At 40.3% G+C, this 19,912-nt stretch overlaps 1 protein-coding gene across 3 annotated transcripts in view; it reads right to left on the minus strand.

The window, feature by feature from the left end:
• PLCB1 (phospholipase C beta 1) overlaps positions 1-19,912 on the minus strand; it is a 457,336-nt gene that overhangs the window by 73,428 nt on the left and 363,996 nt on the right. For all 3 annotated transcript variants that reach the window (XR_011854040.1, XM_072140489.1, XM_072140490.1), the window contains 6 exons: positions 18,050-18,123; positions 10,478-10,574; positions 4,094-4,178; positions 3,140-3,264; positions 2,115-2,269; positions 1,614-1,778 (listed from right to left, as the gene is read on the minus strand). Coding sequence is in view for 2 of the 3 variants with exons in the window: in XM_072140489.1 (XP_071996590.1) it covers positions 1,614-1,778; positions 2,115-2,269; positions 3,140-3,264; positions 4,094-4,178; positions 10,478-10,574; positions 18,050-18,123 (701 nt within the window). In the remaining variant the exon portion in view is untranslated. The remainder of the gene's footprint in view (positions 1-1,613; positions 1,779-2,114; positions 2,270-3,139; positions 3,265-4,093; positions 4,179-10,477; positions 10,575-18,049; positions 18,124-19,912) is intronic.

A 19,912-nucleotide genomic window follows, 5' to 3' on the forward strand; every position in this document is an offset into this window, starting at 1 on the left:
TCATAGCCCGGGAAAAGACATGTCCTATCTTTTCCCATATTACAGCGCCGCGGCCATATATCGCTATGGAGAGGGCGGGGGTGAGCTGCGCTCACCTCCTCCTCCTATCCCCGCGCTGCCATGTGCCCGCCGTGCTACGGTGCGGCGGGCTCACGGCAGTGTGCATGCAGCCTTAGAGTTACTGTTTAGATTGCTGTGTTGGCTCTTTGTGATAAATACGTGGGTTTTCATTGTAATTTTGGCACTCAGTCTCCAAAAGGTTCGCCATCACTGTTTTATACAGTACAGTATATTACATTACACTACATTCTATAAAGTACAGTATATTATACTACACTACATTCTATACAGTACAGTATACTATACTACACTACATTCTATACAGTACAGTATATTACACTACATTCTATACAGTACAGTATATTATACTACACTACATTCTATACAGAACAGTATACTATACTACACTACATTCTATACAGTACAGTATATTACACTACATTCTATACAGTACAGTATATTATACTACACTACATTCTATACAGAACAGTATATTATACTACACTACATTCTATACAGAACAGTATATTACACTACATTCTATACAGTACAGTATATTATACTACACTACATTCTATACAGTACAGTATATTACACTACATTCTATACAGAACAGTATACTATACTACACTACATTCTATACAGTACAGTATATTATACTACACTACATTCTATACAGTACAGTATATTACACTACATTCTATACAGAACAGTATACTATACTACACTACATTCTATACAGTACAGTATATTATACTACACTACATTCTATACAGAACAGTATATTACACTACATTCTATACAGAACAGTATACTATACTACACTACATTCTATACAGTACAGTATATTACACTACATTCTATACAGTACAGTATATTATACTACACTACATTCTATACAGAACAGTATATTATACTATACTACATTCTATACAGAACAGTATATTATACTACACTACATTCTATACAGAACAGTATATTATACTACACTACATTCTATACAGAACAGTATATTACACTACATTCTATACAGTACAGTATATTATACTACACTACATTCTATACAGTACAGTATATTATACTACACTACATTCTATACAGTACAGTATACTATACTACACTACATTCTATACAGTACAGTATATAATACTACACTACATTCTATACAGTACAGTATATTATACTACACTACATTCTACACAGAACAGTATATTATAAATGGGTCAATCATATTATTCTTCATCAAGATTAAAAGAAGTAAGAATGGAAGATCTTAATGCCAGTCTTTCATATTATGTACAGTAATAAAGGGGACAAGAGGTGTTGCATGTTGCACCCCGAGGCCCTATTTGGATATGCTGGTGTACATTCCCAGTATGCAAGTCCCATAGACTCTACATCTATTGCTCGCTATAACAGCTCCATACAACATGTTGGGATGTACATTATAAGTGTCATGTACATGAAGCTCCCGGGGGGAATATGCCACAACTTCACATCTTGGGAAAAATCTATTGTTAATTATGACGGGTTACAAAAATCGAATTATAAACCTTCTTAAAGACAATGGGCTCCTCTTCCCATACTGGGTTCACTGCATTGCCTTGTGATGTCTTAGTCTTAAAGGCTTTTCTTCTGGTGTCAACTGGTAACCCGAACATGTCCACTTCTACGTAAGTGCCAACCTTCTTATCTGATAGGAACTGCCCTGAAATAATCTAGAGGAGAAAGGGATATCAGAAAACAAAATAATGTAAGCAAATCCCCTTAATAATGTAGCATGGCTCCATTTAAAAATTGAGATAGCAAGATTGATAGACAGATAGATAGATAGATAGATAGATAGATAGATAGATAGATAGATAGATAGATAGAGTAGATATTATATTGATAGATATTGTATAGATAGATATGAGATAGATAGATTTAAGACAACCCCCTTAATAAAAAACAATGGTTCATATATAAAGCAAGAAAGATAGATATTGGATAGATAGATATTGGAAATATGGATAGAGAGATAGATAGATATGAGTCAGATGTTAGATAGTTACCTTCACAGACAACGTGTTTGCAACTATCCCATCTACTGTCGTCTCAGTGAATGGATCGAAATGTTTATCTGGTCGTCTCATGAACTCCGGTTTTAGTCTGTATCCACATTTGCCGTTGTATTCATACATTCCCATATTAAGTTGCATGGGAAAATCTGTAAATAAAATCACACATTTGAAGTATTTTGTCTACTGTACTGGGGGCTCATGTCCAGTGTGCAGCTGCAGATTATACTAGTAAGAACTCATGTTGAAATAAAATAGACGTTTTCTGGGTTAAGTGCCAAAATTGATGTAAAAAAAGGAATACCCATTGGCCCCTAACCCCTAGTTCCATCAACTTTTTATCTGGCTGTGTGGACTTTTAGTTTATTTTTGTCTATATCCCAACTTCTGTAAGGTCCTGTTCACACTTATATTTGGGTTCCCAGCTAAAGTGCAAACCTTGATGCCCTTAAGGATCTGTATGACCCATATAAGTGGCACCCAATGGATTCCCCTCTAGACAATTTTCTGGTTCTGTCAAATTAGATTTGACAGACAGATAACACAATGGAACCCTTTGAACCCCAATATTTAGTAATACACAACTCATTGTAAATAGTAACAGAGTCTTCCATAAAGTGGAAACAGAGGTCCTCATTTTTATCAGTTCAGTTTTTATAATTTGTAGTTTGTAGTTTTTACAATTAGAGCTCAGTTTCCTTTTTTTCAGACCTGTTTATGAAATAAAAGCTGTACTATAATAAGATGTCTTTGTTGCCTATTGCAGCCAATCAGAGCTGCAATGGGCAACAATGACTTCTTATTATAGTATATATTAACATATTACATGTATGCATATAGTATTATAGTACATTCTATAAATGCACCCTATAACTACAATGAATGATTCCTCTCCTAGTCTCAGTATGGAATAGACACAAAATGTACCCTACAACTATAGGTTACTAATACACTAAGACCAAGAGCAGCCCCATCATAGACTATTATAGCCACCATACTGCATCGGGCGATCCTCTCACCTATGGTTTGGAAGTTCAGTGCGACCATCTGACATCCAGCGTTCCAAAAGACTTGAGGCATGTAGTTGGAGGAATCTACTCGGGTTCCTTTTGGATATATTCTACTAAGCTGCATTTTATTATATCTGAAAGTCTTACATTAAGGATCTTAAATTTTTCCAAAACTCCCATAGTGCTGATTGGACCCATGCTTGCCCCGCTGCTCCATCACTTAGGGAGATTTGGACTATTGTTCTTGTCATTGGTGGCGCTTGCACTAATCAGATTGTTATCCCCCATACTGTGGATAGGGGATAACAATCACATTTAGTACAACCCCTTTAAGTGGCCCATGCACCTTAGCAGATTTGGCAAATCTTTCTTCAGACCCGATGGTTTTATCAAGTACAAGTAAACTCACTCAAATGTATCATTTGGACAAAACACATATACAGGCAGTCCCCGGGTAATGTAAAAGATAGGTTTGTTCTTAAGTTGAATTTGTATGCAATTTTATAATTGGAACTCCAGACAAAAATTTGTGACAATTCAATTTTCAAAGTTTTTTTCTGTCATGGGAACAAGGATAATCAACAAAGCTGATCATTGCATTCTGGAACTAAAGTAAAGCATTCAGAGAGTTTTAACAGAGGTCACAGCAGGAAGAGAAGACCGCCTGTATATACTGTCCCACACATGCCTGGCTGTATATAGGCAACTCAGAACAACTTGAGGTCAGACAATCATCCCCGATATTGGTGATACATTTATCTACCCCTTTAATGAAGTAAACATTGATATCATTCTTCTTCCATCATTGAGGAGAGCAATGGAAATGTTCATGCCACACCTAGCTTTACCACATGCTATACATTGCTATTATTCCACATGTCCATGACTTGGCAATGAATGGAGCTGCGGTCCTAGAAAAGCATATAAAGGCAGATGATATGTGACCATATGGGACAAGGATACTCTACAAACTCTACAGGGGATTTTGTTAGCTGCTCAAGGCCCTTGGTTTCCACAAAGGAGGACATTTCATAGCTCTTGTTTCTTTCTGCAAGAAAACACAAAGAATTATAACACATTATAATGATATAGTTATGGTAATAGTTCTGAACAAACTACATTAACTCTACAAAATATAATATTTTTATCCCTCCTATAACAGAGAATTAGATGGGTCTGAAGAGAGCTGGTACAGTGACGTAACAGATTTCTGAATGGTGCCCCCCTTACCTCTTAAAAAATATACATATTTGCATGTATACTCATACATGCAAGTTACAATCACACCATATACATATAGCAATATACAATGCACACATATATACATTATCATATACAGACGTACAGCATATACCCACCCAATATCCTGGATGCTGGGGCCTCCTGACACTGCGGGCCCCATTGCAGCTGCTATGGCTGCTACCACAGTAAATACGCCCCTGACTGCAGCTCAGCTCCTATTCTTAAAGTCATGTGAAAATAAGCAGAGAAAAGTCATATTTTCCTGAGATGCGTGACTTTAAGAGGCTGCAGGGGGAGAGTCACTTCAGACGCCTCTATTTTCGGTTTGCTAGTACCAAGAAACATGCATAATGTCCTATTAAAGATAAGAATCTCATATTTCAGATCACATCAGACTTGTGGTTTGTGCATATTTCTTTCACTGTCATCTGTAGCCTATCTTTAATAGGGCGACAAAAGCATGTTTCTAGGTGCTATAGAAGCAAAGATGGGGGAACCTGAAAAGGCACTCCTTCTCCAGCCTCTAAACGTGACTCATCTTAGGTAAAATATGAGTGTTCTCTGCTCATTTGCATTTTAATTGGGAGGAGATTCTTTTATAGGCAAAAAGGTGAGATTTCTCATAAAAAAGGGAACCTAATAATGTTCTTAATGACTAAATTCTTTACAGTCTGTCCCTAGAGAGTCTAATCTTCTCATAGGGCTGAATCATCAAGGTAAATATTCTCTAGGTAAGAAAAGAGTTAATCATTTTCCTCCTTATCTGTCTGAGGTGGATGTGATCTCTACGGGAGAAAGAAGAAGAAAAAAAAATACACAGACAAGCTGTTTGTTTTAATGAAGATAAGCAATTTAGTAAACAATAGTAAAGAAAGTTTACTGTTATCAGCGACTCTATTCATTTCCGAAGTAAAAATAAAATTACTTCAAAGGTTTATCTATGATTTAAGCCACTCTCCTCGATCTCCTGGCATACTCAATTTTATACAGATTTATGTTCCCGCCTACTTTATAGCCTGTTCCGTTAGAGATTAGATGATGGGGATTTATGATGCTCTGGTTACATAAAACTAATCTATCACCAAAGGATTAGCACATTGTCTACATGTAAGAGGACAGCTCTGCATCACACTGTCATGGGAGGACATTTCCACCCGGAGCTGATTAATCTCACACTCTGCACTAACTCCTATATTAGTATTAGCCATGCAATGTTTGTGTCATCCTCTGACAGGTTCTAGGCTTCTCTCCTCCACTACTTACTGTCAATGCAGAATCATAGGACAAGGACCAGATGTAGGGGGGAAGGATCTGAAATGCTAATATTCACAAACCAAAAATGAAAACACCAAGGGCAGGGATTTGACAGCTCTTTTTATAGCTTGGGGACAAATAACCATCCTTTACAAAAAGTTTTATATACATACACTGGAGATCAACATTAGAGAACAATGAATGATCACTGTCATCTCCATTGATCAACAGTTGATGGATTTTTTTGAAAGAGGTCACGATGCCACTAGAACAGTGCTTTACAAAAATGACCAAAGTATTTCAGCATAAAACATTTATTTTAGAAAAAATGTGATAATCATAATTAGAGAATAGCAATGACTGTAGGACAGAGAAAGATTATTACTTAATTTGCAAAATGTTACAAAAACAGTAATCTCAGTAGAGAGTGCACAGGCCTCTGCTTTGAATGACTTCAGCACATCTGCGACCACAGGACATCACATGTATCTCACACGGCTCTGCTGGGATTTTGGTCCACTCTTCTTTCAGTCTCTTCCAAAATTCTGGGACTGTTGTGAATTTATTGGCCATAACCTTGTCACCAAGGATTTTCCAGAGGTTTTCTATTGGCTTTAGATCAGGACTCGATTCTTGGCTGTAGCCATTTCATTTTTTCAATGTTTTCAGTCTTAAGGAACTGGTTTACTCATTTTGCTGTGCAACAGGGAGCAATGTCCTGCTTGACAATTGCTGGCTGATTGAGTGAAGTAAGGAATGTTGAAGAAGTTGTCTTGTCTTGTTGTTGAAGAAGGTTATGATACACACTTACATTCACTTTGCTATGTAACTGTATGAGAGGTCCAACTCCTGCTGCAGTAGACATTCCCCAAACCATGACACTTCCTCCACCACCTTTCACTGACTTCTTCACACACTGTGGGTTCAGTCTTACTGCAGTTTGTTGATGAACATAATAGCCCTTATTTATTAAAGCCCCTGCACCAGTTTTTGTCCGGCTTTTCACTTTTTTTACTGCAAACTGCTTGCACATGTATTTATAAAGTGTCCACCACACATATGTGTCGAGGCTGCACAATACCTGACGCAACACAAAATTCTGCACTGGAAGGGGCGTACCAAATTATATATAATAAAAGATCTGACCGAGGAACCTCACTGAAGCCAATTGGTTTAAAACATAATCTTTATTTCTATATATTGATAAAATAATTCATGCACCTTCCTATCAATATACTACTAAATTAAAAATCTACAGCTCAGATGGACTTTTTCCATTTTTTATTTCACAGTGTGGGGATATGTTGTGCAAAAAACATTTTGTTAATAATTTCTTTACTAGTAGGTATCCACCCGGGGTCACTGATGCTCAATTAGAGAAACAATTACTATTTATATGGACACTCACTGAGCATCTAAATAAAAAGTGGGGCGTTCCAGTGCACAGTTAGGCTATATTCACACTGCCGTATGGGGGACGTGTATACGGCCAACATATATACATCGTGTATATGTCCCTCATAGCCAGCAGTGGGCGCATGGAGCCGTATGGGAGCTCTACGGTGCTGCACACGTGCGGCACTGTACTGTTCCGTAGCCGGGAGGCAGATGGGACATGTCCTATCTTTCCTCGGAAAACGGCGCCGTGTGCAATATATCCATAATGAGAGAGGCGGGATGAGCAGCGCTCACCCCCTCCTTCTCTAACTGGCACCAACGTGTGCCCACCGTGTTACGGTATGGCGGGCACACATCATGTGAATGTAGCCTCAGACCATGCACATTTATCAAAAGATGTTTGACAGAATTGTTAAAGGTGTCAATGTTAAAGTGCAGTTGACACTGTTTTTGATAAATCTGGCCCAAATAATTTAAACTTGCTTTCATCACTAAAATGAACTGTGGACCACATCACCTCTGTCCACACAGGCTCCTCAGCTCATTTTGATCAGTGTTATTTTTCATTTATCTCATTTACATTTTTATTCTGTGCCCTAGAACAGGGGTAGGGAACCTATGGCTCGGGAGCCAGATGTGGCTCTTTTGATGGCTGCATCTGGCTCTCAGACAAATCATTGAATAATAGTGATCGCTGTTGTGTACATCTAAGACACTCACGGCGATGATTACTGGATGCAGGCCGGGATGTTACCACTGCCTGCGTCCGTTGTGTGACCAAGGTGCCATTGCTGCGCCATTGCTTAAGATGACGGCACCCGTGTCATAGAGTAGAGCAATATCCATTCTTCCCTATGACCCAGACGCCTTTACCTGAGCACCTGGGTCATTGAGAAGAGCGCAGGAGTGATGAAAAGCCGCTGAAGGGGGAGTCGGTAGGTGAGTATTCCCATTTTTTTTTTTTTTTGCTGCGACTACCTATCTAATGGGGCGCATGTGCTGTGGCTACCTATCTACTTGGGGGCATGTGCTGGGGCTAGCTGTCTACTTGGGGGCATGTGCTGTGACTACCCATCTACTGGGGCGGCATGTGCTGTGGCTACCTATCTAATGGGGCGGCATTTGCTGTGGCTACCTATCTAATGGGGCGCATGTGCTGTGGCTACCTATCTACTTGGGGCGGCATGTGCTGTGGCTACCTATTTACTTGGGGGCATGTGCCGGGGCTAGCTGCCTATTTGGGTGCATGTGCTGTGGCTACCTATCTACTGGGGGTCATGTGATGTGGCTACCTATCTACTGGGGGTCATGTGATGTGGCTACCTATTTACTAGGGGTCATGTGATGTGGCTACCTATTTACTGGGGGTCATGTGATGTGGCTACTTATCTACTGGGGGCATGTAGTGGGGCTACCTATCTGCTGGGGGCATGTAGTGGGACTACATATCTGCTAGAGGGGAAGTGCTGTGGCTACCTATCTACTGGGAGGCATGTGCATATTGTATGGATCTCACCGAATTAAATTTTAAAATATGTGGTGTTCACGATTCTCTCAGCCAAAAAGGTTCCTGACCCCTGCCCTAGAATATATACAATTATAAAATAATAATTTTCTTTGCATAATCTTTATTTGTACAGCACCAATATATCCTGTAGCGCTTTACAACTCATAAGGGACATATACAAATATAATACTACATTACGGAGTACAAACAGTCATATGGAACAATAGGAGTGAGGGCCTCAGCCACCATCTTATATACAAAGTCCCAGGTGAATTTTCCTCATGTTAGTATATATTCACATAGGACTGCACAATGACCTTGACATTTAGGAAATTGTGTGTTGTTCTCTAATTTTGATCTCCAGTGTATGTGACCTTCCTTACTTCTCACTGGTCTGCCCATATCTAGATACTCCTTTCACTGGATTACTGACCTTTCAAGAGTAGGGGAATTTACAGCATTGCTTCAAAGGAAATCCCAAATGTGTCAATGTGCTGTCATCTAGTGGTTGAGTTGTAGATTGCAGTCTTTCAATGATCACATCATGTTAGGCTATTGTATTGAATTAGTTCCCTAAGAAACTGGAGTCATAAGTTGGAGTTTACCAGATTTGAGGCTAGGTAAGGGTGGACATATCTGTTCATCCATTATGTCACTATACAAACAGGCTGAACTAGAACACACAAAGCCTCATTAGACTGTTGTAAAAATCAGGGGAGTAATTAGGAGAGGTAGGGCCCCATAGACTTCTGAATGGGGCTCCCTTCCCGATTAAAAATATGCATATTACACTCATATACACATCACACATACACAAATGCATAGCCATATACAGAAGTACAGCATATATACACACATACAGTATATATACATCACAGATACACACGCATATACATCCCACATCTTTCATTCTTTAGTGTCCGGTCAGGGGACACTGTGGGCCCCAAAGAGGCTGCTACCACGGTAGTTACACCCCTGGTAAAATGTCTAGAAAGGGAAGTTGCTACAAAATTGGCATAAAAATACTACATGAAAAATACTGCATAAAAATACAGTATGATAACTAGGAGTTTTTGACAGTTTCCTTAAAGCAGTATTTTTATGCCAAGTTATATAAAGTTAGACTAGATAATCAAACACTGCATCCGGTTATCACAGTGCCTCATTATGGGCAATACATCTGGTGACTGAATAGTCATATTATATTATACCAGACAAAATGTTGGCACATGATGTTGTCCATAGGGTTGGTAATATGCGAATAAGCCTTAAAGAAAATCTACCATTTGTTTTTATGCATTGTTTACCAAACATAGCATGAGAATGCTGTAGCGACACTGATGCAGAAACATATCTTGTTTAATCCCTGAACCAAGTGGTTTTGCTTAAAAAACAATTATAAAAGAACCTTGGGAAAGCTGGGTGCAGACTTACCTGAGTACAAAAAGAGCTTCCTGAACTGCCCAAACAGGACTAATCAACCTGAACTGTATGACTCATACACGACAGCTGGGGGATCGTGCAGCAATTAATTACTTCTGCCTGCCAGGGGCAACACAAGGACAAGGCTGGAGCAGTGCATAATTAGGGTGAGGAGAGCACTGAGGCAACCACAGGGGGGACAGAGCCTCTGTATCATAATTTTTAAATTGTTTTTTGAGCAAAACCCCTCAATTCATGGATTAAACAAGATATGTTTTTGCATTAGTGTAGCTACAGCAAAAAGGTATGTTTAGTTCATACTGCATAAAAGCAAATGGTAGATTTCCTTTAATGCTTGCCTCATCCACTGTCTACATGACCTGTTCTGCTTCACTCGCTCAGTAATAGGATGTAATGTCCCCCGATTTTGTACAAATAATCTGATCCAGAATTGGCACTGGCCTCCACCTCCATCCTAAGAGGCCTGTCCTAGGCGAAATCTGTCATCTTAACGTGTCACTTACTTTTAGAAGTCTCGAAAGACTCAAACTTCACCGGCTGAATGTAGTTCACCAGGTTAGACATTTCCTCTGTGGCACTGGCTTCATTTCCAGCTGTGCCCTACAAATGCAGGGAACAGGTTGTGTTAGATCACATAAAAAAAATGAAAAACTTTTGTACTTCTAACAAGATGAAGATAAGAAAGCATGGGAGAAAATATGGAGGGAAGAATGAGGAAGGGGAGGAAAGAGGGGGACAGTTTCATATTCTGGCGCCACTCCCCATCAGCCGCCAGATCTATGTGGAGGCTCCGGCCTCCTGATAAATCCCCCGGGCAGGAGCGTTGCATTGTGACGATAGGGTAGTTCTATGCTAGATCTGACTTGTTGTAGAATTTCTGCATTACAGGGCACATGTGCGGGACATGGACGCCCATCGCTGGCCACCATGCCCACTTGGGCACTGGGCCAGGAATTGTGCCTATTTCAGGCATACAGGCCCTGAGAAATGTGGCCAAGGAGTCAATTACCAGAGGAAGGTAGGTAAATGAAAAAAAGAAAAGATGGAAAGAAAGAAAGAGGGATGAAAGGAAGGAAAGAAAGATGGAAAGAAAGAAATAAAGTAGGGCAGAAAAGAAAAAGGGTTGTATGGAAGGAAGTAAAGGCAGAAGAAAGCAGAGTTGGGAGGTCCATGAATAAAAGGAAAAACATGGACAGAAAGATGGGGAAATAAGATGAAGGAAAAGACTAATAAGGAGGAGTGGAGGAAGGAAGGAAAAATACAAGGAGCCATTTATCAGAAGAAGGAAGGTAAATGGAGAGAAAGAAAGAAAGAAGAGAAAGAATCAAAGAAAGAAAGAAAGAAAGAAAGAAAGAAAGAAGAGAAAGAAAGAAGAGAATGAAAGAAAGAAGAGAAAGAAAGAAAGAAGAGAAAGAAAGAAAAGAAAGCAAGAAAGAAAGAAAGAAGAGAAAGAAAGAAAGAAAGATGAGAAATAACGAAAGAAAGAAAGAAAGAAAGAAGAGAAAGAAAGAAGAGAAAGAATGAATGAAAGAAAGAAAGAAAGAAAGAAGAGAAAGAAAGAAAGAAGAGAAAGAAAGAAAGAAAGAAAGAAGAGAAAGAAAGAAAGAAGAGAAATAAAGAAGAGAAAGAAAGAAGAGAATGAAAGAAAGAAAGAAAGAAAGAAAGAAAGAAGAGAAAGAAAGAAAGAAGAGAAAGAAAGAAGAGAAAGAAGAGAAAGAAAGAAAGAAAGAAAGAAAGAAAGAAAGAAAGAAAGAAAGAAAGAAAGAAAAAGAAAAGAAAGGAGGGAAGGGAGGTAAATAAATAAAAGGAGGAAAGGTGGACAGAAAGATGTGGAAATAAGAGGTAGGGAAATGAAAGGCATTGAAGAAGGAAGGGAGGGAGGACATAAGGTAGTGAGAAAAGAAGGTAAGTGATAAAGAAAGAAGGAAGGAAGACAGAGAGGGATAAAAGAAGACAGATAAAAGAGGGAACATAGAGGAAAAGAAATGAGAGGAAGAACGGGATTACAGTATAATCAGTGCAGATTTAATTGTGTCTCCAATAAGAAAGTACACAAGGTGATGTATCAGGATTCAGGAAAGATTTGCTAGTTAAATATTACCATTTAACAAATACAAAACATATATATGTATATATATACTCACAGTACACAAAGGCATCTATGAAAACCTTGAGTAATTTAAAAAATGAATCCTATCTTTATCACTAGATGGCAGTATAATCCATCTTTCATATTTGAGGAGCAGGACAGTAAGCATTGTAGCCACATGGTGGAAGCTGATCTTCTATCTGATTACATACTGTATATAAGACCATCACTTTTAATGTAATGTAAAGTGTCTTAGCTAAAATTCACTGCATATGTAAAGACACTTTACATTACATTATAGTGGAATCAGTAGTATGATACTGACATGATAGAGATGAGCTACAGTAGAGTGCTCTTGCTCTGTAATGGTTAAGATCTGAAATAGGTAAAATATGTGAAATAAAACATGTTAGCCTCTGAATTAAGCTTACAGTATGGGGAGTATAGTCACAGATCAGAAATGATGGGGCCATTATACATTTATTATTAAATCAATGTTCTCAGGAGAAGCCACAATAAATTAGCCGCAGCATATACAGTAATCATTCACATAAGATGCAACTAAGCACTTTCCAGCTGACAGACGACCCGGTCTAAGTGATTACCTGCAGTATATCACAGCCATCAATATAAAGCACAGAGATGCCCTAGGTCTAGGACTGTTAAAATGATAGAATTTGTTGGAATTTATGATGCGACTAATCATATTTAAAGTGAACCTGTCGCCATAAAACTGCAATCTGATCAGGAGAAGCTGAAAAGCTTGTACTTAGGCCCACATTTATTAAAGGCCCCTGCACCAGTTTTTTGTCAAACTTTGCACAGGGGCGTAACTACAGTGGTAGCAGCCATAGCAGCTGCTATGGGGCCCACAGTGTCAGGGGGCCCCATCATCTGACCTGACCGTAAAGAATGGAGGATGTGCACCATTATATACATAGCATTCTGCACATGGTACAGTATATGTATATAACATATATATGCTGTATATGTATATGATGTAAAGTGTGTATATACTGTATGTGTGTATATATGCTGTACATCTGTATATAGCACTGTATGTGTATATATGTGATGTGCATATGCTATATGTGTGTGTAAGAGTGAAGAACTGTATGTTTCTGTATACAGGTATATCATTGTGTGTGTTTCTATGTGAGTGCAATATGCATATTTTAAAGCAGGAAGGGGGGCCCCATTCAGAAGTCTGCTATGGGGCCCTGCATCTCCTAGTTACGCCCCTGACTTTGCACATTATTTTCAGTGCAAACTGCTTGCACATGTATATATAAAGTGTTGCACACTCCTTGTTGAAGGTGCACCTTGATCATGTTCCAGAATTGTGGCGCACGTCAGTAATAAATGTGGCGCAAACTCAAGCTAAGCAGTAACTCGCCCCTTTATGTGCACATTTTTTCTGTCTTGTTGGACACAGTGCACCCGCGACACAAAACTGGTGCAGACACTTTATAAATACATGTGCAAGCAGTTTGCAAGTTGTTTTCAGTGTGAAGTCAGACAGAAAACTGGCGCAAAATACCAAAATAGTGGGCACAAGGTCTGGGTGCAAAAGTACCAGGAAAAACTAAAACCACAAGCTACAAGACAAGGGCACAACTAAGGGACAACATGCACACCAAAAATAAAATGGGAAAATAATTGCCTCTTTAATGTAAACCAACAGACATGTATCACAATAGGACAGACAATTAAAAATGCACCAAAACAGGGTATAGATATGTAAATCCATCACCTCAATCACAAATTTATCAAGGAGTGGCATATATTGTACAAGGACCGGTCCTATGTCAATTCACCAACAACGATCAATTAAATATACAAAAACAATGTATAGATATAAGGTGTGTACCAAAATGAAGTCCTAGCAAGCCCCTGTGGGGTGACCCAACCAACATGTATTGCCACAGCAGCATCACGGCTGCTCTGCGTGTCCCACAAGACAGGAAAAATGTGCACCTAAAGGGGTCTGTTACTGCTTAGTCGGACTTTGCAACACATTTAATACAGCGACTAGACAGAATTGTGTCTCACGCTCTATGTTAAAGGGGCACCCAAAAAAAAGTGCACGCTTTCCGAACAGTGCAGGGGACGCCAGATAATTAAAGACTGTGTGCCAGTATTCAATCATCTGGCTACTCTGCAAATTAGAGAGGCAAAATGCACTTTGCCTCACTTTTGATAAATCTGCAGCAATATTTGCTATCTGCAGGTAGCATGTTATAGAGGAGAAGCAGTTGAGCAGATTCCATATATAGAGTCCTATTGCAACACCCCTGCCAATGCAAGGGTTAAATCTGGTGTTGTGAAACTAAATCCCTAACTTCTAAGGAGACTCACTCCAGTGCTGCATAATGATCCTGCAGCTGATAATTCTCTGCCTGAGCAGTAATGTTAATAATGTTGACCAATGAGATGTGCTGTAACATGTTTAATACCGGGAGAGAGCTGGTTGGATAAGAGAGCTTGCCACCTCACAAGGGGAGTTTATAAAACCCCTTGTGGGTGGAAAGTTCTGGGTTCAATGCAGAGGTCTTTGGCTACAGAGGTCAGTCCAGGAGGAGGAGAGCACCAGGCCCCAAGCAGACCTCCACCCTCAGGAGTCTGCCCTATCTTGCGGCTGAAGCAGACAACTATTTCCTCCAGCCTGAAGCTACCTTGCCAGGCTGAGAGCTTCTCTGTGGACTGAGATCCAACCAGCCGTCTCCATTCAGCTGAAGTTGCTGCTGTTGTGATCGTTGCCAAATTCCAATAAAGGACTGTAAGTTGAATGTTTTACCAGCGTTGCCTCTGAGTGATCCCCGTGCCAGGCTGTCTACCATCAAGGGCGGCCCCCCTCACTAACACTAGGGATCCCTATCTACACATTGGGGCTGCCCCAGGGAGAAACGTACACTTTCAGCCTCTCCCTCCATTTTCTTGTACCATCCGCCTGCTGGAGACCTGCCAGGCACCGTGACCACTGAAGAGAGCAAGCCACGCTAGCCGGCCACTCAGCTATTCAGGGCCGCGACTTCCTCCTGTCACAAAAAAGGGCTAGGCCCCTGTGGGGGATGTTGCATTATCTGCAGTTAACATGTTATAGCGCAGGAGGAGCCGAGCAGATTGCACTTAAAGCCCTTTCTACAAGCAAAATGTTATATAGCAGGAGGAGCTGAGCAAATTGAAAAGCCTTATCTGCATAACTTCTACATACAACTTTTACTAATTAAAATCTTACTTCTTACTATACCCAAAGGAATAACAGTCTTCCCTGTATGAGAACGAACTGTGAGACAGATGTCATCCCTGAGAAGGACCGCCTACTGGACTCTAGTAACTTTAATAATTAATGTGATTGGCTGCCCCAATCACGGCAGTAGGAGCCTCAGGGGTGAGCTTCTGGGCACCAGCCACAGGAACAGAGGGGCAAGTCATCTAATATTCATGATTCAAACACTACAAAATGTCAGTGTTGTGCTGCAGCTAAACATCTTATTCTCTAACCATCCCCGTGTTTATTGAGCAAATGCCTTGTGGTGGAGACCTCTCTATAATTCATGAACCTTGCACAGTAGAACGAGACAATGGATAATTACTAATCACTTATATTCCGGCTGTGTCTGCCAGTGTCTCCTCACATGCACCGCTCATCTATTGCAGACCTTGGAGCAAGGATTGTCCTGAGTTTCTCTAGGATATGAATACAGGGATATTCCATTTCATAGTTTGCGTAAATAGGGTCCAAAATAGTCTTTCTCCTGGACTGCCGACTCATGCAAAGTTTTAGGCACACACTACCAGAACCCAGCTGTAATGAACACTTCTGTCCACTTGTTTTAGGTTCTTACGACTATGGGGCACATTTACTAAGGGTCCGTGGAACGTATTTCCGTCAGGTTTCCCAAATTTTTATGTTGTGCGCCGCATTTAACTGGTGTTTTTGGCGCACATGAACAGATTTTGGCGCACCGGCGTCGGCTTTCACGCGCCACAAATTGGGGATTTAACATCTCAAATTGTGTCGCAAGCCAAGCACTCACATACACCGAGAAGAAGAGGGTGAACTCCGGCGGACCTCAGCGGGGAAGCGACACATGCAGGATCTCGGGCGCACGGTCTTGGTGAATCGCACCGGACTTCATCTTCATCGAGTAAGTAAATGTGTCCCTATATCTCAATGGGCTTCAATCATTACATATTAAAGAAGAAAAATAGTGAGTTTCCGGTTTTTGTAATATTGTAGCCTTTTTTAAATAAAAAATTTCCTAGGCCTTGTTTTGTCTGTCTGGATAATAATATTCCCTTTAGGCCTCCTGCACATGACCTTGTGCTGAAACTGGCATGAAAGATGGGAAAGTTTGCAGCCGGTTTTGACTATAGGAGCGGGGTGGCCGCACTGCAATACGGGCAGGGATAGGATATATGCTCTATAATTTGCGGTGTGGGCGACCGGCTCGGTCGCAGTGCAGTGAGACACGGCAGCCTCACAGCACTCATGGCCTTACAGTCAATGGCGGCTGCTGCATATGGTCATGTGCATGAGGCCTTAAGGAGAACAAATGTTCTCAGAAGCACACTCAATAGTAATTATGGAAATTAACTGTAAAGATTGCACTGGGGTACCGCTGTGTCTTAGAAATCGAATATATAGTGAGATACTACATTGTCCAGTCATGATCCTCTAGCGTCAGACATTGGAGACGCCTGTGTTTATGTAATTGAACGTCTCACATTTCTGGCAGGCGTTGCTGTTCTTGGCTTAGGCTGCAGGAGGTGACATATTTCACTATTCCAGGAGACAATGTACTTGGGTTTATTGATAATAATTCTTGATGTACTTCAGGCCATTAGATGAGAAGCTGCAGCGTAAGATAGAAACCAGTGGAGCCTAAATCTAGTACAGCAAAGGGGAAGGCATGGGAGATTCTCATATTCTATTTTATAAAAACATAAATAATTACCAATCCTGTTGGCCACTTTTCAATAAATCTTTTCCATTAGACGTGTCTCGGCATCTACTTGTGTCTCTGTCTCCCTTGACAGCCTTTCTCTGTTCTCAGCATGCTGCCCTGTGCACTGTGGCATACATCATCCTGTTTCTCACTGCTCTTGGCCCTCCTAGTGATGTCACCCACTGTGCTTCTTTCTCTCACAGTCTGTCTTACTGACAGACACAGGAAGGGGAGGGAGTAAGATAACTCATAATCTCCTGCTTCAGCTCCTCCTATTCATCAAAGCTCAGATATCTAAACAAAGATCCATGCAGAGCTTGCAGAAAGCACTAAATTAAGTAGCAGAAATGCTGAATCACTGGAGCATTTAAGGATTATTATTAAGGCACATGGGCTACCTATGTAAAAGAGTGGTTAAGAGTGGAAAAAGCCCAAAAAAATTAATAATTACCTGAAGTTTCTAGGTAAATTAATAATGCCCTGTTGGTATTTCAACAGGCCCTGTCTAGTATTAAAATTTTAACTCCAATATATACGAAACTACAGATCCACCATGTCCTGATAGATTGTATGGATAACAAGACAAAGCAAGGTCAAAGGTTGGAACACTTACCTGATGTACAGTTAAATTATTACCTCCAAAGTTTCAAATGTGTTCCTTTAATGGTCACCAATATTGCATAACTCAGTAGAACACATGAATACAAGAAATATTGCAATTCATTTTTCACTCTGAATTTCAGGCAGAAGCTCACAGGGATGTTAGGTTACATAGAAAGGGGAGTCAGAGCAGCTAGGTCCTTACCCAGCAGCACTGAGAGAGTTACAGATTCAGAGAAGGAGACCGCAGAGATGAGGGCTACTAGAATATCACATAATGACACACACTGTACTATGAGTGTGTGGGAGGTAGGATAACGTGTACTTGAGTTGCAAATGCAACAAGGATCTCCTACCTATCAACCAAACTTTCTTCTGAGGAAACAAATTGAAATGATAAAGTAGTAGTAGTAGAAGGAAGAATGGAGACTTACTTCATCCATGGAAGATTTCTTACAGTCATCATCGTCGTCATCATCGTCTTCCTCACTTTCGATGTCAGCTTCACCTGTGAAAAATATTGACACAAAAAGCCAAATTAACAAAACATTATTTTCCTTTTATTCATTATTTTTTTTGCTTAAAATCAAGCATCAAAATTTTAATTTAACTTCCTAGTATACACATGTCCTTACTGTGTAGATTTGAGCTAAGTACTTGTATTTGTACAAGGAGCGGATAGACAAATATTCTCAAGTAGTTAATCTCGACAGACGCTCACCCGTTGCAGTATGCAGTGTACTGCTGTTTGTGCCGCATACTGTATACAAACTGAGGTTGGCAGTGAAAATTTAATCTACGCATGCAGCCTATTTCATGTATACACACCTAAACAACTCTCCATATACCTCAATGATTCGGCTCCAGATTGTTGCCACCAATGAGGCATGAGGCTAAAGCATCTTACTAAATGCTGTTAATAGAGCTGAGGCAAGATGGCAGCCACCAAAGTCATGGACAGAAAATAAAATAGAACCATATTACAAAATAAAACAATAAGAAAAGAATAGATTTTTTTTTTTGACACCTGATTTTAACTGGTCATAAAGGAAACTAAAAAAATGACAGTTATAGAGTTAGTGCTCAAATTGTAGTAATAGGGCAGTGGTGGCTAACATATGGCACTGGTGCCAGAGGTGGCACTCAGAGCCCTTTCTGTGGGCACTCAGACCATCACCAGAGAGAACTCCAGGTATCTTTCTGCAGTCCCAGACAGCCCAGGACTTGCTGTGCACAGTGCTATTTTAAAGTGACAGGACTACTTGGGACTACTGGAGGAGTGGGAAGGTGTGGACAGATCTGGATTATCATTGTAGCTCCTGCTCCAGCCCTGACAATTCTTCCTGTTTACAGGACCCTGGAGGGAAGCTACAATGATCATCCAAATTTCTTCTATTTACTGATTTATTGGTGTCCTCAGGTGCTGATATCAATGAAAGATGTGACAGAGCAGCGAGTATAAATCACAAATTAAATTTCTGTGTTGGCACTTTGCGATAAATAGGTGGGTCTTGGCTGTAGTTTGGGCACTCGGTCTCTAAAAGGTTCCCCATCACTGTCCTAGGGGGTTATTTATCACATGCCGGCGCTTGTGTGCCAGCCTATGATAGCCCTGTCGATGCTCGGGCGCAGCCGGATACATCAAGAGACTTGCCTAGAATTTGCGATTATTTCATGGCTTCTGCCCCACACCAGTAAATACCCCCCATAATCTTTAGCTGCAGTTTTTATTCATAGCCAGTATCAATTATCAGATGACTACATAGAGGTAAAAACAACTTTGGCAAAAAGTGAAAATGAGATGTAGAACTGTTTATGCCAAGCAACAACATATAAAAGGTGCTGCAGACCTCGTGAGCAATAGGAATGAGATATAAATCATAGCTGGTCTGTTTAGCTGCTTCTAGGTTTAGATGTGATCCTGACATGTAATTCTGGAGAGGTGTAAACACTTACACAATTATTGACCCTTAAAGTGAACCTTTCAGAAGAAATTGACGTAATAAGCCACTACCAGTATGTTGTCAAGCAGCTAAACACCTTCCAGATCATGGAACTTTCATGACCCAGTGTGGTGGTATCATTGACGAAATCAACTTTGAAGTGAGATTTAAATTGGTTGTATAAAGTCCCGGAGGTGGAGATTTTAACACTGAAATCAAGCCTCCTTTTACTGTAATCGATGGTTCAGCATCCAGAGAACTTCCCTAACCAGATCTTCTGAAGTCTGATGCGTGATGTCAGTCACAAAGGAGGAGGCGTTCAGAGCTCCCCACATTGACTTCACTGTTTAACTC

Source organism: Engystomops pustulosus, chromosome 3, assembly GCF_040894005.1.
Source record: "Engystomops pustulosus chromosome 3, aEngPut4.maternal, whole genome shotgun sequence".
NCBI classification, from domain to species: domain Eukaryota; kingdom Metazoa; phylum Chordata; class Amphibia; order Anura; family Leptodactylidae; genus Engystomops; species Engystomops pustulosus.